Source organism: Caloenas nicobarica, chromosome 13, assembly GCF_036013445.1.
Source record: "Caloenas nicobarica isolate bCalNic1 chromosome 13, bCalNic1.hap1, whole genome shotgun sequence".
In the NCBI taxonomy this organism is placed as follows: Eukaryota; Metazoa; Chordata; class Aves; order Columbiformes; family Columbidae; genus Caloenas; species Caloenas nicobarica.
The window spans coordinates 17557960-17584474 of record NC_088257.1 but is presented as its reverse complement, the minus strand read 5'-3'; the positions used below and the strand labels follow the sequence as shown (position 1 = coordinate 17584474).

Sequence of the window (26515 nt, the reverse complement as noted above, 5' to 3'; positions counted from 1 at the left end):
TATTGTGTGTGTGTGTTTCAGTGTTTTACTGTGCGTTGCCATGGAGTAGGAAATGCCTTTGGTTAGGAGAGGATGTTTGAGGTGTCTGTGTAAAGGGGCAGTTCCCTACAGCAGTGTCTCCATAATGAGCTAGTTCACCATTCCAGCAGCGACACTTACATATGCTGAGTTCAGGATTGAAAGTAAAGAGACTGGCTTTAAAATATGAGATTTGCACCTGGCCACACTGGATTTTTGCCTTGGTACTGTTGATTTTCTACCACAAGTGTACTCAGACCCTGTTTCCAAACTGTCCAGAAAACTTAATGTCTTCAAAATGAGACACTATATTTTCATAGGATCACATGGAGTTGATGTTTAAAAGCCAGCAGTCACCAACAAACAATATGAACCTTGCAATACCATCCAGGTTGTGGCAACTCTCTACCATGGTCTGCTGGTGCTGTTTGAGCTTCAAGAGATCTTATGACAAAGTAAACACTCCTCCGTTCCATCTCTGTCCTTTGGAGACAAAGCTTTGGGATGTCTCCTTTTCAGTGGTCAATGTTATCCCTCCTTGTTCAGAACTGCTGGCCATGGAAGGACAGGAACAAATCAGCATCTCTGTACTACCAGTTCTCATGTTTGCATTTTGGTACTTTAGCAAAGCCCCACTTCTGGAGTCACATTGTAATGAGACAAACTTTAGCTTTTCTTCAAAAAGCAGACCAGCAGCTCTCATGACCACTGAACCAAGCCTGAAAATGGGATCCCTGGAAAGTCCTGACTCCACGTGTCCATCTCTATTAAACTTTCAAACTCTATGGTGATCTCCCTAAGCCAAGCTCATGGGTTGGTGTTAGCAGTGCTGCGGTGTTAGTTGCACTTGGAGAGCTGAAGAGCTCTGAGATATGCGCAGTCACTGGCGGCACCTGCAGAGTGACTCTAGGCTACAGCCTGGAGTTTTCCAGAGGTGTGTAGGGCCACCCAGGACACTTCAGGAGATGGTCTGCCATCGTCTTGAGTGAGTCAGCTCAGCAGCAGATGGCTGAGGCCCAGAGGAGGCAAGAACCCAACTGTAAATAGGGGAGTTACTCTGGGCTGAATCAATGGGATGGCAGGATCAGCCCTGTCTACCCACCATCAGATCAATCTTACCCTTCCTAATCTATTCTTATGCACTCTAATCACCACTGTGCACCTTGTCTCAGTATCTCTTCGTTCTCCTACACTACCTGCACCCATACACTTCCGTCCACCAATTTCCATGCGGTGTCTACCCATTCATCTAACTATCCCTTCTTATCTATTTAATCCACTGTTTGCTCACTCGTTCTCCATCCTAGCACACCATGGTGCTAGTTGATTGTCTCACAGTGATTTCTAATGCTTCGTTGCATGGCTTGGAGCAACCAAAGACGGGATGAAGTTCTTGTCTGCCACAGGGACATATCAGGACTAGTAGCTACATGTGGCTGTGAAACAGCCTTGCTGGCTTGTTCTGTTGCTGGTAAGTGACTGATGCACCACAAAAAAGCAAAATGCCACCATCTGTGTGGCTGGCCAGAAATGAAGCTGCATCTCCCTACCCAGAGGTCCCAGTTCAGCAGGGTCCGTGGAATATCTGAACACTGAGCTTTGCAGTGTGCAGATACATTCTCCTGAATATTATGTCCACATGTGATGATCTTGCTGAATCGGCAAGATGGCCCACTGCGTAAGAAGGCACCCCACTGAACCCTCATAGTCGTGCTTTCAAGAGCTGGTCCTGGGATTCCCCATACTTGCTGAATACTGTTCCAGGGTGTGAAAGCTCAAGTCGTCCCTGGTGCTGATGCCATTAATAATGAGGCACTTGTGATGACAGAACTGTTTCCTTGCAAGTGTTCATCAAGTGAAGCTGCAAAGTCCATGTTCTGGAGTTTCTACTTTTTGCTTTCTCTATCCAGCGGGTGTTGATTTGGAGGCAGTTGCAGTGCTTTGGAATTGAGTGACTGGCTCCTGCCCATTTCTCAAAGCAGGAAGCTGAAGTGTTAAGATATTGCTGACTTGAGGATGTATTGCGTCTGAGCCGCCCCAGGATCCCGTGCTCAGCCCTACTGACAGCCAGCCTGAATCCTGCCCCTGACTCTACAGTGCTTTGGCAACCTGTTCAACAAGCTGATTCACAGTATTAGCATTCTTGCTGGAGCTTTCTCATCACCTCTTCTGGTTGTCAGAGAAAGGGTATGTTTCCATCCTTCTCAATTCCTCAGCAATTAGCTGCTTTCCACAGTGTGGCTGCTGTCTCAGTTTGGGCTCAAGAGAAAGAGACAGATCACAGAATAAAAAAGAAGCCATCCCCTGCAATTAATGTGTGTCCTGGACACAACATGCAAGAAACCCAAAGAAGCACCTGTGAGGCCAGTAACATGTGCCACTTTATCTCACTGTATCCACTCACTTCCTAAAATGTATTGGTCCCTGCATTCATTGCTGGATCACAGCAACAAGATCTCTGCAGGCAGAAAGACCTGTGCTGTGCACTCTGTTTTCCTGCAGGAGTAGAAGTAGTCACCTCCTCTCTGTGCAAAATAATTTGGTGCCTCAAGGTCTCAGGCAACATACCTCCCTCTCCTTCAAACTCCCTCCCTCATAGAGGCTCATCACTGTATGTTCTATGTGCTCTCTCACGCTTCTCCTGTTCTCTATCTACACACCGTTGTGCTGCTGGATTTTTATTTTTTGCTGTAATTCGTGGGCCAGCAAGTACACAAATCTTCCTTTGCTGAAAAAACTGGCATTTCTGCAGGTTTCCCCAGAGCTCTCCTGCAGCTCATCACCCACTGAGCTCTAGCTGGCAGAGCCTCCAGCTATGGGGTCCAGTTGTGGGCATCAGCTGTGGGGCTGCCCTGTAAGAAAACAAAGATGGCTGAGCCGTGTGTTGTGCTGTACCGTGTCCCCAGGCACTGCACATTTGTAACAGTGCTTTATTCCTCTTTCCCCTGATCTCACAACGGTGCCAGCTCATCTGGAGCTGGCACCAACAGGAGGCATAATTAAGAGTATCAGACAAAGCCGCTCAAAGGCAGCGCCGGCTCCCTGTGTAGCCAAAGAGTGTGTCTGCACACACAGATGGCATGTGTGGGGTGGGCCATGGTGGGCTAATCCCAGGGCCTCACTCTTTTCTCACGCTTTCGCTTGAGGAGAAGATGCTAGGTCATTTGTTGTGCGTGTTTATGGGCAGGGGTTTCTGGTGTCCATGTCTTTCAAGAGGTTATTTTCTTGCATGGAGGATGTATCTTGCCCTGCACCTCCTACCTCACCTCTGGCAGCTTCATCCCCTCCCAGTGACCCAGTGAGGCCCTTCTTCTTCCTCAATGGATCTCTAAGCAGAGTCCTGGCTCAGCTGTTCTTGGCCATCCTCCCAGGTCCTCCTGGATGGCCACCCTGTCAATACACTGGTGCAAAGCCCACCCAGTGTCAGAATGCCGTTGGGATCCTTAGGACCGCTGGTGTTAGCTCATGCTTTCTTCTCACTAATTCCATTGTCCACTCCATGTGATGTCACCATGGGGTCTGTGCTTTGGGGCTTCACTCCATGGTCTGAAGGCTGCAATATGACATGGCGCTAGACATGCCTATCTTTCCTTTGTGATATCAGACTCCTTTTTCTGAACCCTACATTTCCCACTGACTCCTCCACATCTCTGCTCCAGTCCTTTGGAGAGGTAGAATTGCAGGGCAAGGCTTGGAGAAAAGCTGCCTGCCTCCAGCCCCTAGACTTTGGCAGGCTGAGAAGGTGACTCACCTGGCTGTGGTTGAGAGGTAAAGATTTTGGGAAGACAGATGCCAGAGATTGATATCAAGGATGCCAGATGACCTGGAAGTATTATATCAACGCCAAATAGTCTTGGCATTAGTTGGTGATGACTTGGTGAAGTTCTCCCAGTGTACATGTATTGCCTTCACAGGCCACAGCATTCAAGTTCACGCAGTACAAGTAGCCAGATCGTCTCTCTTCGTAATGGCAAGCAAAAATATCGGTTTCCATGAAGGACAAGTCATTGCTCCATGCTGGCTGTGTTCAGATGCTGACATATCATGCTCATACAATTTTATATGGAACAAGCTTGGAGGTTCATCCATTTTTTGCACTTTTCTTGACTTTTGAAGCACAGACCCTGTACCAGGACCAACCTAGAGACCAGAGTTGACACACTTGGAAAGTTTGGAGCAAGAGCTGGAGAGGTTATTTTCAGGTGGTTTATCTCCACCGTTAAAAAAGAGGTCATTTGAAATGTTTGGATACTGGCGTGAGCAAATAAAGCAAAAGGACAGTACAAAATCAGAGCACAAGACCTGCTTCCAGCTTTGGGCTCTCGGGGCAAACCCAAGGTTCACCACTACATATAAAATTGTTCTTTAAAAGACACTCTGATTCAAGTCAGTATTCTCCACAAATTTAATGAGCTGCTTCTTTTCCTTACAGAATATTGGCAAAAAGATGTCGTGTCAACAGTTCATAGCAAACCTGGATGGGCTGAATGATGGGAAGGACTTTGCAAAGGATTTGCTGAAGGTAATGTGATATAAATAGACAGTGGGATACCGTCATTATTATTATAGTGTCACCTAGTCCTGTTGGGACACCCTGAGCCCTTGAATCAGCATTTTCCAGTGCACAATTGTTTCATTAAGAGAATTGTAAGCCATGCAGATAGCTTCTGCTAACTTGAAGGGAGCCACCAGCAGTGGCTCTGTTCCCCATTGGTGACCAGATTTTTTGACCAGATTTTTTTGACCAGATTTGTGTCGTATCTGCCCTCAGAGCACACCAGGGCTCCCTTTCCCCCAGGTAGCTCTGTGATGCACCAGACAATGCACAAAGCGAGGTATCCCCCCTCCCCTCCCCAATATGACCACCTGGCACTGATACTTTTCTCTGCTTTCGCTTCCATGTAACTAGATGTAGTGCTACAATACAGCTAGTTCATTAGTACGGGAGATTGGTTAAACACCCCAAAGAGAGTATTTTCTCCTTCTGTGTGGTTTAACGCCATCACCACTGTCTGCACCTGCTGCAGGTCCAGCAACCTGATCTGAGTTTTGCTGTGTGGAAGGAGTGTCAGCACCACATCAGGGGCATGTCACTGAGCTTTAGACAACACTCCTCCTGCCTCCCAGCAGACCTCCCCCTACCCTACTACTCAGTACATTCAGCGCCACCTCCACATTCTGCTTTCCTAGACCGTCCCTGCTTCTTTCCCAGTCCCCCAGGGAAGCCACTGGAATTTTCCACAGGAGGAACTGGAAAAGCTGATCCCCAAGGTCATTCATCCCTCCTCTGCTTCTCAGGGCAGCATTCAAGCATCCACTGTCCCTTTCCCCTAGTTGAGACATTGGAGGTGCCTTGGCATACCCCAGAGTCTTTTATCATCTTTGTGTAGGCCAGGATGACCCAGGATTAGATGCAGCACCCAGGATTAGTAAAAAATTTCCTGTGCAGGTTCCAGGAAAGGCTGGCTGCCAGACCCGTCTACTGCTGACGTGTCCAGTCCAATACCTAGTATGACACATAGATGGAAAAGGGTCTATCAGGACAGCAGTTGTCCTGCTCACTGGTGAATACTTTTCCAGGAGAGTTCAGCAGGGAAGGTATCTCTCCAAGAACACAGAAAGGGTGTGGAGGAGATTATCTCCACAACCCAAACATGTCTTCCACAAGAAATACATCTAATACCGTGTTCTTGTTTCAGACACTATATAACTCCATCAAGAATGAGAAGCTGGAATGGGCCATGTAAGTATATGTTAAGCATTTGAGAGATAGTGTGTCTTTGAAACTAGCTGACAGGTCCTGAGTCATGTTTTTAGCCCCCCAGAAGCTCCCAGAACATTTCCTGCCAGGCTCTTAAGCACTGAAGTCCCTCCTGTAGGCAAGGTGGGTTTATTGATGGCTTAGACACAAAAGCACACAGGGAGGTTGGTGGCAGTCTGTGGACACAGGCTCCACAGGCATATTCTAAGGGGAGCACCCTCTTTTTTTGCTATTACACCTATAAAATACTGGTCCCTCTTCAGGTGCTTCAGAGGTCTTTGCAGAAGGAGCTCAAGGTCTGGGGTTGTTTTAGTCACTGAGGCTTTCCATCTCTTCCACATAGTTCATCTTGGAAAAAGTATCAGAGAATTGCTCAAGCTGGAACAGATCCTGTGAGATCTCCTCCAGCTTCCTCCTCGAAGTATGGTCAACATACCAGGATGCTCAGGACTTTGTTCAGTTTGATCTTGAAAACCTCCAAGGATAGAAAACCCACAGCCTTTCTGGATCCATGAACCAATGCTTAATTATTCTGAGAGTGACATTTTTTTCTTATGCTCTGTTGTTCTGACTTACGCCCACTGCCTCTTGTCCTCTTGCTATGCACCGTAGTGAAGACCCTGGCTTTGTCTTCTTGATAACCTCCTCACAAATGTTGGAAGGCTGCCATGAGGTCCCCAAAAGCCATTTCTTCTCTAGGTTGGACAAGTCCAGTTCCCTTAGTCATTTCTTACATTGCAAGTGCTCCAGCCCCCAGGCATCTTGGTGAGCTCTGCTGAACTCTCTCCACCTTGTTGATGCCCTTTCCTGTATTGGGGCCCAATACTGTTTCCTGGTTTTAGATATGATACGCACAGTAGAGGAGGATGGTCACTTCTCTTGGCCTCCTTGCTGTGCCGTTGTTACACAGCCCAGAATGGTCTTGGCCTCTGTTTCTGCCAGGACACGCTGGCTGGCTCCTGTTCAACCTGCTGTTCACCAGGAGCCCCAGGGCCTTTGCTGCAGAGCTGCTCCCCAATCATTCAGCCCCAGCCAACCCTTCTGCTGGCCCACTCCACACCAGTGCAGTACTGGGGTGCTGCATTTAGCGAGGCTCCGGTCCCTCTGAGCGGTGGCTCAGTACCTCTCGTTTTTAATGTCATCCACAAACTCCATGAGACGTACTCCATCTCCTCCTCCAGATCATCATTTTTTATCTTGAAACAAGCTGGGAAGAACAGGCCTCCATGACAGGTTCATTCAGTACCTTCCTCAGCCTTCTTCCGCTGTTCTGCTACCTACCCCCTGTCCACAGTACAGGCCAGAACCGTCAGCAAGGGGTGCGCTGTGCTCCCCAGCCCCAATACCTCCCCACTGCTCACAGTGGATATCTCCTCTCCTCTCCTCTTCTCTCCTCTCCTCTCCTCTCCTCTCCTCTCCTCTCCTCTCCTCTCCTCTCCTCTCCTCTCCTCTCCTCTCCTCTCCTCTCCTCTCCTCTCCTCTCCTCTCCTCTCCTCTCCTCTCCTCTCCTCTCCTCTCCTCTCCTCTCCTCTCCTCTCTCCTTCTTAGCCTCAGATCTTTCTTTTCTCCAGAGGGTCACAGGACTTAGCAGGATCTTCTGGGCCATTAGCTTCATCACCTGCTGTTCTCCTCATATTGTCCTGGATAGAAAAGTATCTGGAGATGGTTCAGTCCTACCTCCCTCCCCAGTGCCAGCTGTGCCCTGACAGCAGCAGTGCTTGCTGTGGGCCAGCGTCTCATTCGGGAGGGACACAGCCAGACAGTGACCCTCCAGGGCAGTGGTTTCTTAGTGAGTCACGTAGCACTGATTTCACTTTAAAAATAATCCTGTGTGGCATCTGTGTGAGAGGCAAGCAGCAAAACCAGATCTGCAGCAGAGACCTAGTTGGTGGGTGGACGTAGTCACAAGAGGGAGCTCTGTAGTTTATGTAAGAGGAGTTCAGCAGAAGTGCATCTGCTGCTGGATGCGGGCAGTGGTTACACAACGCTGCCAGCACACGCTCCTCAGCTCAGACACATCTGAGGGATGTTGGCCCCGGGGTCCCGCTGCAGCGGTGCAGTTCCAGTCAGCAGCATCCAGCCCCCTCCTGCCCTCCTCCACCCACCCCGCTTGTCTTCTTGCAACCCCTCATTCACCCCGTGCTGGCCTGGGACCTGCCTTGCTGCAGGGTGTCCTGCTTGGTTGCAGATGGACAGGCTGCAACATGAGAGACCTCTCAGCTCCTCTGCCATGGAACAGATGCTCCCTGACAAGGGGTACCTGGTTTTCTTTCAGAGACGTGGCACTGAATTGTAAGCTTGCACAGGCAACACTCTCTTCTCCCTGCTTGCCTCTGCCTTCTGTCCTTGTCCATCCCAAGGAGTGAAATGCCCTTGCTCACAAAGCCCAATAGGCCAAGCAGGTACATGACCAGCACCCCAGCAGCAAGCAGGACCTCAGATGGGTCCCTCTGGTGCAGCTCAGAGAAGTGAGCCCCACTAACTCCCCACCCAGGACTCCTGTGGCTGCTGAGGGCTGAGAAATCATCCTTCTGTTCCAAGAGGTGTCTGATGCTTGGGTCATCTATTTGCTGCAGGTGGAGAAGTGTGGTATTTTACTGCTTGCATCCCAGCTAGTGGATTCATCCTTGGGTCCCTTCTCAGCTGAGGTTCGGTCCCAATCTAATCTGCAACCTAAGGTGACCACTCATACCATTTAGACATTGGCATGTATCGTACAGGGCAGAAATTGCCTCTTTGCTCTCCCTCCTTATTGTCCCAGGGACGTTGGGGAAACACCAGTTCCCACACAAGTTCTAGTTTCTATGGGCCAGAGTAGGCTTTGCTCCAAACAGAAAGAGACAGGCTTGGTGAAGTTGGTGGACATTTCCCTAAGCTTCTCAGCTCTTGCTTTCTAGAGTCCAGGACCAGGAGATCTGTGAGGAGAGGCATTTTTTTAAGGAAATGGCAAACATTTCTTGCTCTCTGCTGGCCCACTCTGAGGACACAAATGGGGAGTTAACATATAACCTATTCCACGTTTTGTGTTTTTTTGATCAAGTGGCCCATCTCCCTAATATCTGGAGAGCTTTTGTTCCTTGTTGATGCAGAGGACATTCCTTCAGTATCTAGGAGGCCCCAGGGGCTGCCTCTCAGAGCTTAAGAAACTCTGGTGATACCTGGCAAAGTCTTCCTTAAGCTCTGATTTTAGAGCACAGAATTGGAGACCGTTCCCATGAAACGCTCATAGTCCTCAGCAGTGGTGTGTCTGCAGATTCCTGGGGTTCAGACAAGCGCCCATTCTCTTACCTTCTTCAGTAACCTCACAGTGGGACCACTGGGACAGTTACCTGCCACCCACCCTCCTCTCAGCTATGTCCAGATCACCACCATTGGCATACTCTGCATATATAGTCCCAGTATCAGCTTAACTTTTCCTTCAATGGCTAGTCTTATAATAAATAACTCCCTTTAAAACCAAAGCAGATAGAGCACACTGTGACCCAACCCACATGTCCTCCACTCAATCTCTTCTCTGACTTTGTTTCCAAGTGATGAGGACGAGTTGAGGAAATCCCTCTCGGAGCTGGTAGATGACAAATTCGGAGCCAGTGCGAAGAAAGTGACAAGGATTGTTGACAGCAGCAACCCCTTCCTGGACATCCCCCAAGCACTGAACGCAGTCACCTACAAGCACGGTGTCCTCACGCGCAAAACCCATGCAGACATGGATGGGAAGAGAAGTACGTGTTAATGGGACAGGAGGAGATGTGCCCCAGGGAGTACCAGAGCCTTATCCTAGCCTTCTCCTGGTTCTCCTGCTGAAGGCATTTCCCCACCACATCCTAGGGAACATAAGAGAGAGCCCCAGACTCATAAGTGCCAGGGCAGAGGGAAAGGAGGGTGTTTTGAGGCATTTGTAGACATGAATGTTTTCAGGAGGCCTCGGTCTTCCATTCTCACTGCTAAGGAACCTAACAGTGCATGTCCCACACAAATAGACCTGGTCTTCCATGCTGTTCATGACCATAACCACACTCTGAGCAATGAGGTGGGGTTGGTTCTACAGCAGCTGTCCACCCCAGCCCTGACCTTGGGGACAGTCTGGCCTTCAAAGCTTTGTTCCTGTCCATATTCTGCCATGTGCTGAAAACAGCTGCCATGTGCTGACTGGGCAACAGGATGCCTTATAGCTGTGCTGTCAGCATTTGGGACTACAGGAAAGATAAAGGAAAATGTATGTAGGAACTGTTAATAAACAGAGATTAATGTAATCTTGGATAACCCTATTTTGCTAATTGATATAATTGGCCCAGTCACTGCAGCTGATTAAAAGTCTTGCATAGAAATTACCATCAAAGGCCTTCCTTGCTTCCAGTGTTTTCTTAATAGCCCATATCTGGAGGATCAGCTGTCTTGTGGTGAAGTAGATGGCTCCCCTCACCTCCAGCTTCCAGCAAGCTCTCTGTCCCCAGGTCCATCAAGACAGCTGGTGGTAATGCTCCTTATTCAGTGGAACAGAAGCTGCCTTATCTATCCACTGTATGTCTGCCTAACTCATCTGAAGCAGAGGAGCTCAGGCAATGTCTCTGCTCCTCAAGTATTTAGTCCAAAGAACATGAACCTGGGTTTGGAAGAGCAGAGACTTCCTGCACGTATCCATTGGTACTCCTACACCAGCTCATCTCTGGTTTTGACCTGCTTGTGTTCACGCTGGGAGGCTGCATCCCCCAGCCCATGGCTCTCAAACAAACGTCCCTGCAGACAAGCTACTCATAAGCAGTATGAGGTGTGGGCATCAGTGCATGCCTGTGATGGGTCAGGGCAGGGGGTGGTCTTGCAAGAAATGTGAAAGTCAAGCAGCACTGGCAGAAGTGGACATGTATAATTAAATGTTCTTCCTTTTTTTAGCTCCCAGAGGAAGAAGAGGTTGGAAGAAATTTTATGCTGTGCTTAAAGGGACCGTCCTTTATTTACAAAAGGTAACCATGATGGACTATCCCTTTCATACTGTCTCCAAAACAGTCATGCCGTCCTAAGCAGGAGACCCATAGATGCAAGTAGAGACGAATTCAGGTCCTAATGCATGCATGGCCATCTCCAGAGCTCCTCCAGAGACCAGTATACAGAACTGGAGTATGCCCTTATCTTCGGTGTTAAGGGCACTATTCACAGCCTCAAAAAGGGGCCATACAAGAAGAAATATGAGAGCGGGAACACTGAGGCAAGATTTCTGTAGAAGTGTCCCAGCAAGTAGGAGCTACTGGGGAGGACAAATGAACAGATAGTACTGAATAGGTGAAATAGAATGTTGGTGAAAAATGCAATAGGAAGTTGAAGGGGCAGAGCATCAGACCAGTCTTATCCTGTGTGTTGTTTTATTTGCTGGCGTAGATCTGATTATGAGCAGCAGCTTCACTGAGTCTGTATGGACCATGCTTAAAGCATTTCATCTTCTTTAGGACCTTGCTGAGCTGGGTCCTTCCATGGGTTGCCAAGCAACACTTTCTTCCTCCCTTAATCTGTGTTCTGCAGAGTTTTCTCCAGCTCCGCAGTTCTGTCAACCTCTAGTCAACACAAGTATAAATCCCAAGTCCCCATGGAAGGCAAAGTCACCATGGAAGAGCTTCCCCGCATGCTATAGCATTCAACTCTTGGCCTTTCAGGACACTTGTATGCTGGGAGGATTTTCATGGATAGTCTTTTCTGTGGGAAAATCCAAGAAGCCTGGACAGGTACTCACTCGGATGTCAGTAGGAGCCAGCCAGGGATGCCAAATGTTCGTCAATGCAGCAGCATAACCCACTGAACTAGGTCTGAACCACCTTAGTAGCAGATGCTTGCAGTAACCCATTGAACTCACCTTGCTGGAACAGCACTCCCTGTGGGTAGATGTTCCTGTGTATTGCAGTATTATCTCCAAAGCAATGAGAGTAAACAAACATTGGATTATATAAGAAAGGCAGAAAGATCCTCAGGGCAGCACGGAATTATGACTCAGAGCTTGTAGCACACCCCAATGATTCTCATATTTTGCCAGATCCTATGGCACATGTCTCAAAGCCAATAGAAATCTGGCGGCAGCCAATCGTAATTTACAGAATGGGTTGCCCTTAGCCAAGTGGTATTTTTACAGCCTTGCCACTCTGTCTTGCAGCTGAGGGAAGCTGCAGCATACAGGAGAGCCCAGATCATCTCCAGCCCTCTAAGTGTGGTGTTCTTCAAGTCAGTGGCACTTGGCTTACATCTCAGTCTCTTGTCTCATTACAAGTCTCCGCATGGAGTCCACGGAAGAGGTCCTCAGGTTGACCATGAGTGATGCATGAGGATTTAACTTGTACAGAGCTGCCATTGACATTTAATTTTATGATGGTTTTTCTGTGGAAAAAAAAAAAAAGGGCATTTTCATCAAAATCACTGGCACCATTTGGATCTAAATAAATTTTTCACCAAGGACTTCTAGAGTATGTCCCTTGGGATGAGTCTGTTGAGGGGGTATATATTTGGAATGAAATACACTTTCAGGACAGAATTTTCTTCCTATGCTGGACTAAAATCCAGTTTACTGAAGATTTTCTTGGCTGCTTGGACAGCACTAGGAGGAGTCATAAAGCTGACACTAAGTGTCACTGCTGCTGATGGGGCAGAGGGTTAGGATTTCTTTGTTGTACAAGGGCTAGCAGCAGTAACCACCCAGACTGTTCTGTTAACGTAGTTCATTATGTTAGTACTAGGTGTTTAGAATTTTAAAAGAGAGTGAGGATGAGATTGACATGGCAGTTAGAAGAACAATGTTCTTATCTAGATGACTTTCAGGAGCACATGGTTAAGAGACTGAGGGCATTCTTTACAGACAAAGACTGAAGAAGAAAAACACCTAAGATTTGGATAGGTTATGAAAGTGTCTGATAAATAACAGCTGTGACTGATGTGTAATTAGCAGGGGGGACCGGAATTGTCAAGGGTGCCCCAAAGGAGCAGCACTTGGAACAACAACAAAATGAACCCGAGGAAACATTTGGGCAAAGGATTTGGGCAAAGAGGAGTTTCTTAGTCATGAGCTGCTGCCAGACTGTATATGGTCCTCTTTAGAGGATTCCTGGGGCTGGGGTTGGCTGTAGACTGTGTCTATCAGGCTTGCCAGAGACAGCATAGGAGGATGAGACCACAAAGTCCTTGCCCTACCACTTCTGAACTTTCCCAGCACTGCAACAGTGTGGATAAACCTGTCCTGTTGATTCTTAGTGCAATTTATTGCCTATGGGGTGGTTTACAGAACAGGAGAGTTGTACGATACAGGAAGGAAATGGTGTGCCAGCCTCCCAAGCTCTCAGCAGAAGATGCCTCCAGATAAACATAAGGTAGAACCTGGCTTGAGTACAAATCTCTGGGAGAAGATTTTCTGATGTGAAGATAGAGGAGAAAGTACCTGCTTCCAGACCCACCTGACACCATGGAGCACAGGTTCAGCCTGTTCCTTTTGTTTTGTTTTATTTTTTTTTCTCAGACCAAAGGATCTAGGCTTTAATAGGAAATTTCCATAAGTTTAATAGGAAACTCTGCTCAATTCAGTTTTGGGGAGCAAGCCGAGTAGAAACAGGAGTGAGAGAGAGAGGGGAGGAGACAGGGAAGGAGGGCCTGGGGAGACAGATGTATAGAAAGGAGAAATGGCCAGATACAGAGAGAGATGGACATAAGATAAGCAGAAGAGCGAGCAGGTAGGTAAACAGGTAGAAGTCAGTCAGGCAGCAGCCATAAACCTTCTGATGAGGAGATGTCACATGTCATTGAGTTGCCAGTGTTAATTGCTGGATTATTGTGCTTAGTCTGCTGGAGCATTTGCTTGATCCCCTAAAGGGATGCAGCACAGTCTTGAGGAAGAAATGCAGGCTTGGGAGCAGGGCACACCTCTCCTGCACTCTAGTCCAGACTGGGCACTGACTCACTCCATGACCTTTGCCAACTTACTTCACCTCTGTGAAATGGCGATAATTACCCTTAATCACCACACATAGACGGGTGTTGAGAGGAATGATGGAGAGCTATAAACCATGAGGTGCTTTTACATGGAAGTACTGGAAAGGGTGCAGGTCCTCCCACAAGGTCTGCCCTTGCAGCCCCCAACCATGAAGTAGTTCCCAGGCCATGGATGCTGTCCCATGCAGGCAGGCCCTTGCCGTGGTGGGGCTGCTTGGAGGGCCAAGTTCATGACCACACTGAAAAGGGGGCGGTGGTTAGTTTTCCTCATTAAATGGTTTATTTAGGCTAGTGGATGTGAGCTGAAGAAAAGGAAAAAGAGGAAAACTCACTCACAAGTTGGAGAATTAGGAATCTCTGTATCTCCATGTCCATATTCACATCACTGGTCAAGGCTGGTGCTGAGTGAGGAGGGCAGCAGGACCAATACGCTGCGCTCTCCCACTCCATTCAGGTGCCCTGCGAAGGCAGGCATAAGAGATGGATGCCTTTTCTAGACAAAACAAGTTCATATTAATTGTGGATCTCCCAGCATGCTTGCAGTGGTGGGAAGTAGGGGTGCTGGGGCTCAGAAGAGTGAACAAAGACACCATGGAGCACTGCCATGGCAGATGCTAAGCCCAAGCAAGGGGTGGTTGTGTATGTTTAAGCAGAGCCTTTGTGCAGACAGGAGAGGCACATGAACGGGGAGTCTGTCTACACCATTAGCATTAAAAGCTGAAAGCAAATGAAATTAATTTAGAGGGATTCTGAAACAAAGCATCCACACCTGGGCTCAATTCCTGCAGAAAATATCATCAAAGGAGACTCTGAAAACTGTGACTCCAACATCCCAGAGAAACAAGAGAATAATAAACATGTCACCATTCAAGGGCTGGAGTCTAAGGTTAACTGAAATAGTGTGGCACAGCATACTTTGCCCATTTCCCAGTGACAAGTACCTGTGTGAACGGTGCAGTACACATAAAATGAAAATTCAGCAGCCCTATGACACCAAATTAGTCCTTCTGCCAGGAAATGTGTAGCAGGATAACACCATGGAAAGGGTGAGAGTAAGGTTAGCAGTACTGTAGCATGGAGAAAAGTTTGCCCAGAGTTCCTCAAAATATGACACTGCTTATGTTTTATCATAAAACAGTTTCTTTGATATTTAAATCAGAATCCCCTCACTGAAAAACTCTGTGTTACTGTTATGTTTTTGGACACAGGGAGAAAATTAGAAAGGCCAAAGCTCAACTAGAGCTGAGCCTGGCTACTGCTGTAACAGAGAACAAAAAATACTTCCATGAATACATCAGCAATAAGAGGAGGGCTAAGGAGACTCTCCACCCTCTGGTGGATGTGGGGGAAAACATAGTGACAGAGGATGAGGGAAAGGCTGAGGTGCTAAATACCTTCTTCGCCTCAGTGTTTAATAGTAAGACCAGTTGTACTTCAGATACACACCCCCCTGAGCTGGAAGACAGGTACAGGGAGCAGAATGACGCCCCAATAATCCGAGGGGAAATGGTTGGCAACCTGCGACACCACTTAGACACACACAGGTCTATGGGGTCAGATGGGATCCATCCAAGGGTACTGAGGGAGCTGGCAGAGCTGATCACCAAGCCACTTTCAATTATTTATCAGCAGTGCTGGCTAACAGGGGAGGTCCCAGCTCACTGGAAGTTGGCGAATATGATGCCCATCTGCAAGGGCCAGAAGGAGGATACAGGTAATTCCAGGCCTGTCAGTCTGACCTCAGTGCCAGGGAAGGTCATGGAACAGATCATCCTGAGTGCCACCATGTGGCACACACAGGACAACCAGGCAATCAGACCCAGTCAGCATGGGTTCATGAAAGGCAGGTCCTGCCTGACCAATGTGATCTCCTTCTACAAGGTGACCTGCTTAGTGGATGAAGGAAAGGCTGTGGATGTTGTGTTCTTAGACTTCAGTAAAGCCTTTGACACCGTATCCCACAGGATTCTCCTGGAGAAGCTGCAGCTCATGGCCTGGATGGCCATACTCTTTGCTGGGTAAAGAACTGGCTGGAAGGCTGGGCCCAAAGAGTCGTGGTGAATGGAACCAAATCCAATTGGCGGCCAGTCACGAGCGGTGTTCCCCAGGGCTCTGTACTGGGGCCAGCTCTGCTTAATATCTTTATCAATGATCTGAACGAGCGGATCGAATGTACCCTCAGTAAGTTTGCAAATGACACCAAGTTAGGTGGGAGTGTTGATCTGCTGGAGGTGGGAAGGTGCTACAGAGAGAACTGGACCAGCTGGATCATTGGGCTGAGGCCAATTGTCTGAGGTTCAACAAGGCCAAGTGCTGGGTCCTGCACTTAGGTCACAACAACCCCATGAACACTACAGGATCGGAGAAGAGAGGCTGGAAAAGGACCTGGGGGTGTTGATCAACAGTAGCTGAACATGACCCAGTGTGTGCCCAGGTGGCCAAAAAGGCCACCAGCATCCTGGTGTGCATCAAGAATAGTGTGGCCAGCAGGACTAGAGAAGTGATTGTTCCACTGTACTTGACACTGGTGAGGCCCCACCTTGAATATTGTGTTCAGTTTTGTGGCCCTCACAACAGGAAAGCCCTTGAGGTGCTGGAGAGAGCTCAGAGGGAGGGGACAAGGCTGGTGAGCGTTCTGGAGCACAAGTGTGATGGGAGCAGCTGAGGGAGCTGGGGGTTCAGCTGGAGAACAGGAGCTGAGGGGAGACCTTCTGATCTCTGAACTGCCTGAAAGAAGGTTGTAGCATGGAGGGTGTTGGTCTCTTCTCCCAAGTAGCAAGTGGTAGGATGAGATGAAATGGCCTCAAGTTGTTATGAGGAAGGTTCAGATTGGGTATTAGGAAACATTTCTTCCCAGAAAGGGTTGTGAGGCATTGAAACAGGCTGCCCAGGGCATGATGGAGTCACCATCCCTGGAGAAGTTTAAAAGACATATAGATGAGTTTCTTACAGACACAGTTTAATGCTAGATTTAGGTTATGGTTGGACTTAAGGGTCTCTTCCAACCAAAGTGATTCTGTGATTCTATGATTCTTCCTCAGCAGCAGTTTAGGCAAACACTTAAAAATATATCAAAGCTCAGAAAGGAATTGAGGTAAACTGTAGAGAAGATGCTGGAGGCTTTGGAGCAGAACTGACATGTTTTGCTGAAAGGAAATGAGATTATGCTACGCAGTGTAGCATACACTACGGTGTAAGCGCTGTGATGGCCCCAGCTCTGTGTGCATGGCATCATACAGCCTTGGAGCGGTTTGAAGAGAGCTCCCAGAGATCTCCCAGCATCAGCAGCTGTACACATCATCATGACTACCACAACACAAGCATTAAGATGAGCTTCCTGGCAAAGCTGGTCCATGCAGAATTGAGCCTCCAGCACCCGCACTCCTGAAAACACAGCATGTTTCCACCAGCCGGGAGGCAGAAGGTAGAGAGAACCTGCTTGATGCAACCTTACACTGATTTACTGGGCCCACTGTTAGAAATAGAAGATTTAGCTTTTTCTTACATGTACATTGATGTCTGTGAGTCTGACATCACAGTGAGATTTATTCAGATCCAAAGAGCTTCAGCCTTGGAAAAACATCCAGAACTGGAAGTCTCTCTACAACAAATGAGGTCTGAGCAGCAATGTCTTCTTCAAGCAACTATTACTCTCCAAGTGGGGTAACATATTGGGTCCTCATGAGGCAAAGTATTGTTTCTTCTTTGTTAAAAGAGCCCATTCCACTGGCAGCTGAAATCACCACTGGAAAGGTCATCTATACTGCTGCACAGTGTAGCACATCTGAATGTCACCATGAAGGCAGGGTGCCTGCAGTATCCACCCCTTCCTCTGATGGAAAGCCATGGCTTTTCTTTGGGGTTCACCCTTAAGAAGGCAGCTACGTGAGCCAGGACCCCATGCCAGACATTTCTGGACTATTGACCCCATGGTATTTCTTTGCACAAGGCCAAGTATCACATATTGGTGAACACAGTATGGCAACCACTCTCCCAGACAGGATGATTGCTTCAAAAAAGGAGGGAAGGAAAGGCCTCAGAAGCTTGTTTCTCATCAGGATGTGGGGGTCTGGATGATCCACGTCCATGGTCTGCCAAGTGCTGGTCCCTCATGCTCTAAAGAGCAATGAAAGGGAGACCTTTCTGACCCTACACCAGCCTTACTGACCAGAGTTAGCAATCAGAAGACTGTAGCATGGCTTTTCCCTGAATGGCTGGATTTGTACCACCGGGACACAGGAAAAAAAACATCTTTTTGCAAATCTGCAGAACAGACCAAGCTCTAGCTGGAAACCTGAGAAAGGTCTGGGACACAGACACCACCACCATCAGAGAGAGCTGCCCCTGTGTGCTGATAGCCAAGAACAGTCAAGGAAAGCAAAACACAAGAGCAAATTAGGCCTCTAGGTTTGCACTGTAATCTGCAGGGCAAGGCAGGCCCTTCCAGGGTCCCCCTGTCCTGACATGGTCTCTAACATGTTCAGCAGTGGTAGGGTGGTTGTTCGTTTTAGCCCAGGCCAGGTTTTCTTACATCCACCTATCCATGCATGCATGCATCCATCCATCCGTCTGTTCTTCCATCCCACCAGCCGGCTGGACCAGCTGTTGAGTTGGCAAGGGTGCAGAGTGGGAGGGAGGGTATAACTTTAAAGTGGCCAGGAGCTCAGTCACTGGGAAAGCAAAGGGTAAACACAGGGCTGGTTGAAGTCCTTTTTTTCCTAAAACGTGCTGTGCCAAGATCATCCTTTCAGAATCCCATGTTCAGTATTTTCTATCTGTTCATAAAACATATATATAGCTTTGCTACATTCCCTACTTATGTGAAATTGTCCTTCAGTGAAGAAAGTAAAACAGGAATACATGGAATGCTGCTGCAATTTGCAAGTGCCAGTGTAATGAATTACATGACAGACCATGCCAAAGGGGCACAAGAACTAACGAGAGACCGAGCATGGTTCAGGTGAGCCATGCTCAGTCTGAAAACTGCCCAGCAAGCCCCACACCTGCACAGAGCTGCACTGGCTGCAGGAATGCTGCTGTTCCAGGGCTGCCCAAGATGGTGCAAAACCTGAGCCCAGATCCTCCACCCCTCAAAGCTCCAACACCAGGGCAGGCGCTCACTGATACTTGTCAACCACCAGAAATTGCATCCAGGCTTGAGCTTCGCAATGTGGGTGAAGCTCTGTAGAAACCTGACCCTGTCTCGTGCCTTCCCCCAAAGCCTCAGGCATGTGCTGTGTCATAGTTAACTATTGATAATTATGTTTAAAACTTTCATCTCCTTCTTCACATCTTCCCAGTGAATTTAATGATGGAAGAAGTTGCCAGATGTTAATTATTGTCATTATCAGCTCCTAGCATTTACTGTACAAACCAGTGCTTTTCCTCGTCTCGGCACTCTGCGATTATAGCATAGAGAGAAAGGCAGGTTCATTAAAGTAGCCCGCAAATGTTAGTGTTGTCATTATCCAATTAACATTCCTCTTCACAGGATGAATATAAACCTGACAAAGACCTCTCTGAAGTGGATCTGAAAAATGCCATCCGTGTACACCACGCCTTAGCCACAAAAGCCTCTGACTACAGCAAGAAGTCCAACGTGCTCAAGCTGAAGACAGCTGACTGGAGAGTCTTCCTCTTCCAGGCCCCGTAAGTACCAGCTCTTCCCGCAAAGCCTGGACAGCCAGCCTGACCTCCAACCACCGCCAGACTCCCTCTGACCTGGCCAGACCAACACACGCATTTGGAGACAAACCTGGGGGGATGAAAGTGCTCAGCAGGAGGGCTCAGGTTGAGGTTTGTAGGGCTGTGCAAAGGACTTGGTCTCAGTTTCTATAATACCTGTCACTCTTGGTAGCTGTGTATCAGTCCTGGAGATCCTTTCTCATCTGTCACCAAGGTGGGCTGAGCAGGATGGGCTGGGATGTAAAGGGCTGAGTAAAGGCCTCTCCTTATTAAATTTCGTTGTCAGTCTGTGGAAGGGAGAACATCTATGTGGTGCATTGAACTAATGAGCTGATGGTTCCATCATCAGCTTTTTATGGGGAAACTGTCTAAAGCTCAATAAAGAAGTCTCCCCAGCTAGGACAAATATTCTTTCTTCCTTAGCCTATTGCAGAGGAAAGCTGCTCTGCTAATAAATGTCAAGTGTGATTGAGTCATCTTCTGTCTAATGTTTTTCTTGTCTCCTGCTCAGATAGGTGGCATTGTCTGTAAGCTGGGCTGGGGTACTAATGTCAAGCTGAAGCCTGAACTCTGAATTTGTTCAGCGAAAACCCACTTGAAGGCTAGGGGGGAACAGTGTCTGAACAGATCTGATGGGGACAGTGTCCCATGAATGACACAAATGAGGGGTGCACCTTGCTCCATGAGACCTCTGTTGTGTGGCTCTCACTCTCCAAAGAGGAGGACATCCTTGGCCCTTTCCATGGTGCTACATCTCCCCAGCTCCTCAAGGAATGCAGAGTTGACGAGGAAGGCAGGACTGCCAGGGCTTCAAGAGGCAGACGACGTCCCTGAAATCATTCGGGCTCTGTAGGGGAGTCAGTGTTTTCCTCTGTTCACAACCCAGGGTGACACAGAAATGGCTTCAAAGGAGCATTTACAGACGTCCTCTCTCTTCTCCCCTTCTCCATAACAGAAGTAAAGAAGAAATGCTCTCCTGGATCCTGAGAATCAACCTTGTTGCTGCCATTTTCTCTGCCCCAGCCTTCCCAGCTGCAATCTGCTCCATGAAGAAGTTCTGCCGCCCACTCCTGCCTTCATCCATGACCAAGCTGTGCCAGGTAACGTGTGAAAAAGGAGCAACGGAGGGGTGCCCAGCACTCAGCCAGCTCTCCAGCAGGCTGAGCCCATCTGTATCTCCCCCACCTCCTGCCTGACAGACACATTCATGTGCTCAGGGCAGGAACAGGGGAGTGGAGTGGGTGACTTGGACAGACCGTGGCAAATCCCGGTGTCTGGCCAATGCTTCCTTTGCAATGGCTGTAAAGCAGCCCTATGCTCACACACCTGGCTGTATGTCTGTTGATTCTGGCTTGTTTATTGTTCCTTGCCCATCACATCCCACTACCTTTCTGTTCCGGGAGTTGAAACAGCTGGCGCTACTGAGCCCAACAGCTGGCAACAGCCCTGGTTTATTTTACAAGATGGCACTCAGAGGTGGCACTTTGTTGTTTCTCAGGCCAAAAAGCCACAGACAAAGGAGGAGTCTGAGTCCCACTCAGTGGGAAAGGTTTTCTGGAAGTGAGAGGGCATGGTACACCAGTCCATGGCTGCCTAACCACGAACAACCCGCAGCTGCCATCCAAACAGCAGCTTCTGTTTGCACTGTCCAGGGAAAGCCCAACGTGCCTTAGCACCTACAAAAAGTAGGGACACGCTGCCGCTGGCCCTCAGCAAAGGGGTCAACAGCCTAGAATGTCAGGGGTGAGGTACAGCCCCTATCTGCTGAACCAGATGCAGCCAGATGTGGCCTTTCTTAGAGCCCAGTACTTTTATCTCAAAAAAGAGCAGGATGAGCAGCTCTTGGAACATTGCTGGTTCTGCCTGACTGTTAAAGGATGCAGAGCATTTCGTGTTTCTGATTTTAAAGATGCCCAGGTGGCAGAGAAATCCACTCCTGGCACTTGTGATATTTCCATTATTGATCTTACTCAGATACCTGTGTTTCAAATGCTCCTTATCAGATAAAATTGTGAATATGGTGCACACCTTTAGGTCCAGCACAGTAGCTAAGCTTATGTCCTTGCAGAGACAGATCCCACATAAACAGGCAGGCAGTGCACTTGGGTGTTGCACTCCTACATTTTAATACCTGACATGTTTCTCTCGGCAGGAGGAACAGCTGAGGTCTCATGAAAATAAAATGAAGCAGATTGCAGATGAATTAGCAGAGCATAAATTACATCCTGTAGAGAAGAGCCTCAAGTCAAAAGAGGCTGAGGAATACAGACTTAAAGAACATTACCTAATATTTGAGGTAAAGGAACTTTCATATTTTCTGTGATAAATGGTACTTTGGCTGATTGAAGAGAACTAAGAACTCTGGAGTGGATGCTGTGAGCCTGGGAGAGCATGAGAGAGAAGGATGGGGGTTCACAAGCTGGATGAGTGTCTTGGGGCAGCAGCAAAACTCACTGTTTTCCACTGAAGCTAAAAAAAAAAGAGAAATCAGATGTTTCCTTCAGATATTTGCTCCGCTCTCTGATTTCTAGCCAGAGGAGGGGAAAACTGATGAGAGAAATAAAATCTTCCTTTACTGTGCCAAAACTTAACATTTCCTCATGTCCCAAGTAAGACAGTGGTTCCATTCTCAATGTGCATCAGTCTTTTTGAGCAACATTAATAAAAAGCTAAAGGAATCGCTGGGAGAATTAATCTTGTTTTGCTGCAACCATTTCTGTAAATAAAGCCCAAAACAGCATTACAGCTGATGAGAGACTTTTTGAGGATGCATGCAGATAAGTTTAAATTCTCTGCAAAATCTAATAAGCATTTAATTATGGCAGAAATGGGCTATTTTGTTCCAGTGAGAGTTGAGCAGAAAGTGTGATTTCTGCCACAGAGGTGTCAGCGGGAAGGGACTGCTGGAGGCCTGTAGTCCTCCTTCCAGAAGGAGCTTGGATTACTCCCAGTATTAGCCCAGGCTGAATGTGTCACTTTGTGGCCGAGTCTCAGAAATTTCCAAGGATGGAAATGTCCCACCTCCTGCATACCAGGGCTGCAGGACCCTTTCGTGTAACACCCAGCCTGATTCTCCAAAGCCAGTTTCTGGCTGCTAGTTCCCTGGTTTTGTAGCTGAAATAGTTGCTTGCTGCTGCCTCATGTTTTCCAGACATCTCATTTTGGTGCCTGCAGAGATGTCTCCATCTGAGCATTTTTTCTCTAGGCTGCCTTTTCAGTCTGCAAAAAGATGTTGGCACTTTCAGAGCATAATTCATCTCATCTCTCTTATGAGATGTGCTCTAGAAATGCTTGTTTCTCTGTGCTGACAAAGAATTGAATATAGACTGCCTCTGAGATGTTAGGGGAAAGGACTAGGATATTACACAAGTCTGTAAAAAGAGGTTCCATGTAGCCTTGGAATAAAGGTGCCAGGCAGAAAAGAGATGCCTCCCTTCGTGCTGTGCTTTGTGAAGAGCAGTGGGGTAATAACTTAGCAGTAACAAGTGAATGGATGGAAACAAAGGCAAGCAGAAGTATTTGAATCAATCAACGGGAACTCCTGAATCAGGAAGGAGCAGATCGGTTGGTCTGGTTTTGTCTCCAATATCCACCTTATACATCAGAGTGGCAGTCAAGACCAGTAAGAACAACTGGAGTGTCCTGCACAACCCTTGCCTTTCTCGTCAAGCCTTCCAACGATGGGTTGATCAGTCTTTGCAGGTTTTGCATAGACTGGGCATTGTGCTGTGGTTAAACAGCACTTGTTGGGTGTGATTAGTGAGATCTTGATGATACAGGATGGGTTTTCCTGCAGTAGCAGATGACATTGCCTCTGCTTTCCATGCATGCCGTGGCCTGTCCCTGTTCCCAGGCTCTCTGCTCTGTTCCCTCTTTCCCTCCAGAAAAGCCGCTACGAGACATACATCAACCTGCTGTGCATGAAGATAAAAGTCGGGACAGATGACCTGGAGAGGATTGAAACCAGTTTCTTCAAGGTGGAAGCTGATGACATCACTTTGCGGAAGACACATTCGAGCCCTTCCTTGAGCCAAGGGCACATGTCTATCAGCTGTAAGACGGAAAAGGACATTTTAGAGCAGAACACTTAACAAGGAACATGCGCATAGGGGGGATGAACTGTTGATGTTTCGCGCTCCTGGACTAGATCAATGAGCACAATTTTACCTAGGAAATTACATGAACAAAACCGTAGATGTGTATGACACGGTGACTGCTCTAGTGAAAGAAATCAAAGAAGCTTTAGTTGACACTCTCTGGAAATGCGCTGGCATTTCAGCATCATAGACACACCATTTCTTCTTCATTCCCAACAACACCAGTGGCTTTTCTTTCCCTCCTACCGCAGCCTGCAAAATAAGGGAATGTGCTGGTTCTCCAAGGGCCAGGTTGCTCTTTTCTCCACCAGCCCTTTCTCTCCTCCTTCTTCTTCTCTCCCTGGAGTCCCCACCAGCTCATGTCCACAGTTCCCAGAAGTGCAGGAAACTCAGCTGAGACAACGGTCTGTGGCACCACCAGCACTCCCAGAGAAGGGCACAGAGCTGCAGGGAGCACGTCCCTCCCCCGAGAGGAGGACCGGTCAGCACGTCATGATAGGATGGGTGTCACGAGCTAGTCACCAAGAAAATGAGAGGCATCTTCAGCACAGCATGTGGGAACATCATCTACCCATGGCAGAAAAGGCTCGAAGTGCCCTCTGTCACCTTATCCTTTTTATATATATATATATATATATATATACATATGAATATATATAAATAAATATATATAAGGAAACTTTAATGTGGGTTTTTAACCTCACTGTGCAAGTGAAGGCAAGCTGTCTGGGGAAGACACTAGGGACTGTGGAGGGTCCGACCAGCACATCGGGATGATTTATAAAATGCAGTAGCCTACGTTTCATTTTTTTGTTTTGTTTTTATTTTTTCTCTCTCTCACATTTTTTTTACTCGAACGGAAATCCCACCAGGCTTTGCTGTGAAACATCTCTCTCCTGCTCCTGCTTGTTCAGACAAACTGGCGAAGTGGCTGCGTATTTAGCATCCATGGTATCCGCCACTTTGTGTTCAAGGCACAATTGGAGCTGTGTTTCAGATCCAGCTGAACCTTTGTGTACAGGAGTGATTCTACCCGCCCATCAATGTTGTACTTCCTCCATTTTGTGATGCATATGCTTTTTAGCGGGGAATTGCGTTTCTGTTCCTTTCTGCTGTCTGTGGTCCAATGATTTACTGTTGTGCTAGAAGTGATTCCTCTACATTTCAATGCCGCAACTGTCCTCCCACACTTTATTTATTTATTTCACTGTTTGGTTTGGTTCTTTATCTCAGATTGTTTTTCTTTCCCCCAGGTGCATTCACAGTAATCAAGTTCCAGTTTTGAAGGATCTTGTAGCTGCTAATTACAGTCATTTGTAGTTTATATCTTGCAGCATTTTTTTAAACAAACAAAATAAGATTTATTGGGACCTTCAAAGTTTGAGAGCTTATGGACTACTGTTTTCCATGATGGTTCATGATACTGAAAAACTCTGTCCAACTTTGTCACCTCTTCTTTTATCTATGTTTCTTTGTACAGTTTGATAGTTTATTTGAAATGATGCACTAAGACTCATGTAGAAAAGAATAACAATAAAGCTGAATCTGTTGGTAAAGAGAATTGGGCTGAAATACAGTTCCACTGTGTGCTGGATTGGTCCCAGACTTCACAGCACTAGATGGCCAGGCTGACACAGATCTCCACCAGCTCCTGCCACGTGAAAACCAGGTTCTTACGGACAGACAGCCCCAGAAAACCTCAATGCCTTTCCACAAGTGGGGTAACAGCCCGCTCATTCTCCTAGGTGAGGAAAGCACTGGCCTGCCCAAGCTCTGGATGGATGGCTCGCCCACAGAGAACACATTCAGGTAACTCTTCCCTTCACCTGGTGCATTCCAGGTCCGTCTGTCCACTTGCAGCATAGAGGTTTACGGGAGGAGAACGATCCAATGTCTGCATTGGTGGTTGGAGATGTTCTGGGAACTGTTCCCAGAGAAGCCCTTGGCTACACTGAGTGTCACGACTGTTCCTCCAAGGCATCGTGCACTTTGCTGTGTCAGGTACTGTACAGATATCCCTTGCACTGAAGACCTCCAAGATGCTACTACTGACATGAAGTGTCTGGTGCCCAGATTCACACAGTGTAAGTCTGGAGGAAAGCCAGGCCTGACTCTTGCTCTCCAAAATCCCAGGTAATATCTTGTACCTTAGCCTGTCCTTTCTGACCATCCCTTCCAGCAGGCAGTGACATCTCCAGTGTGTTCGAGGAAGCCCCCAAGAGCAGCTCAGGCCCCCATGTTGAAGGTTCCACTCTGCCATCTTCTGTTGGGAGTAAGCTGCGGGGAAAAATAGAGTCTTGCAAAGTCTCCTCTGGGCACCAGCAAAGTGCAGCATGACTGCTTTGGGTCTCAGACAGCATCTCCTGATGGTTCTGGTTCAGCCTGACCTTCCTGTCAGGCCCCTTCTCCTGCATGCAGCCTGACACCAAAATCATTTTAGAGGGACTTTTTGGGGGGGGAGGCTTTGCAGTTCTCCTCTCCTCCTTGCATCACCCCATCTGTGTCAGATGAGCAATTCACTCCCTTCTGGGAAGGGCGCCAAAGGCATTGTACATCCAGAGCAGACCTGGCAGAAGACTTCCGTGGCTCCCCCCACCAGTGAAAATTGCTGTAAAATATTTACAGCCAAACCCTAGGAATACGCACGGCTGCAAATGAGGGGTCTAAAAATAAACCAGCCAGGGAAAAAGGAGACAGATACAGGTTTTCTTCAGAGGCAACTGGAGAGAAAATTGAAGTAGTGTAACTGCCTCCAAATATAGAACAAAATTATGCAAATCCAGGGGCATGTTGAACAAGAAATCACCACAAGAAAGCATGAGGCTGCCAGGGCTGAGAGCTAGCGGTCTCAGCAGATGCAGAGCGTCACAGATCCTGCAAACCGTGGAGCAGAAAGACATTCTCCCGTGCAGACCAGTGATGGGCAAACCCACAGGTCCTTTCTAAGGGACCTGGAGAGCAGACCATGATGACGATGCTGGTGTGGATCAACCACAGT

General features: G+C 47.8%; 1 protein-coding gene across 1 annotated transcript in view; it reads left to right on the top strand.

The window, feature by feature from the left end:
- Positions 1-23710, top strand: part of PSD2 (pleckstrin and Sec7 domain containing 2) — a 41983-nt gene extending 18273 nt beyond the window's left edge. Inside the window, exons 8-15 of the mRNA XM_065643888.1 lie at positions 4451-4540; positions 5718-5761; positions 9311-9501; positions 10670-10740; positions 19227-19384; positions 20376-20520; positions 21573-21716; positions 23305-23710. Of these exons, the coding sequence (XP_065499960.1) occupies positions 4451-4540; positions 5718-5761; positions 9311-9501; positions 10670-10740; positions 19227-19384; positions 20376-20520; positions 21573-21716; positions 23305-23511 (1050 nt within the window). The 3' untranslated portion in view covers positions 23512-23710. The remainder of the gene's footprint in view (positions 1-4450; positions 4541-5717; positions 5762-9310; positions 9502-10669; positions 10741-19226; positions 19385-20375; positions 20521-21572; positions 21717-23304) is intronic.
- Positions 23711-26515: the final 2805 nt, after the last annotated feature.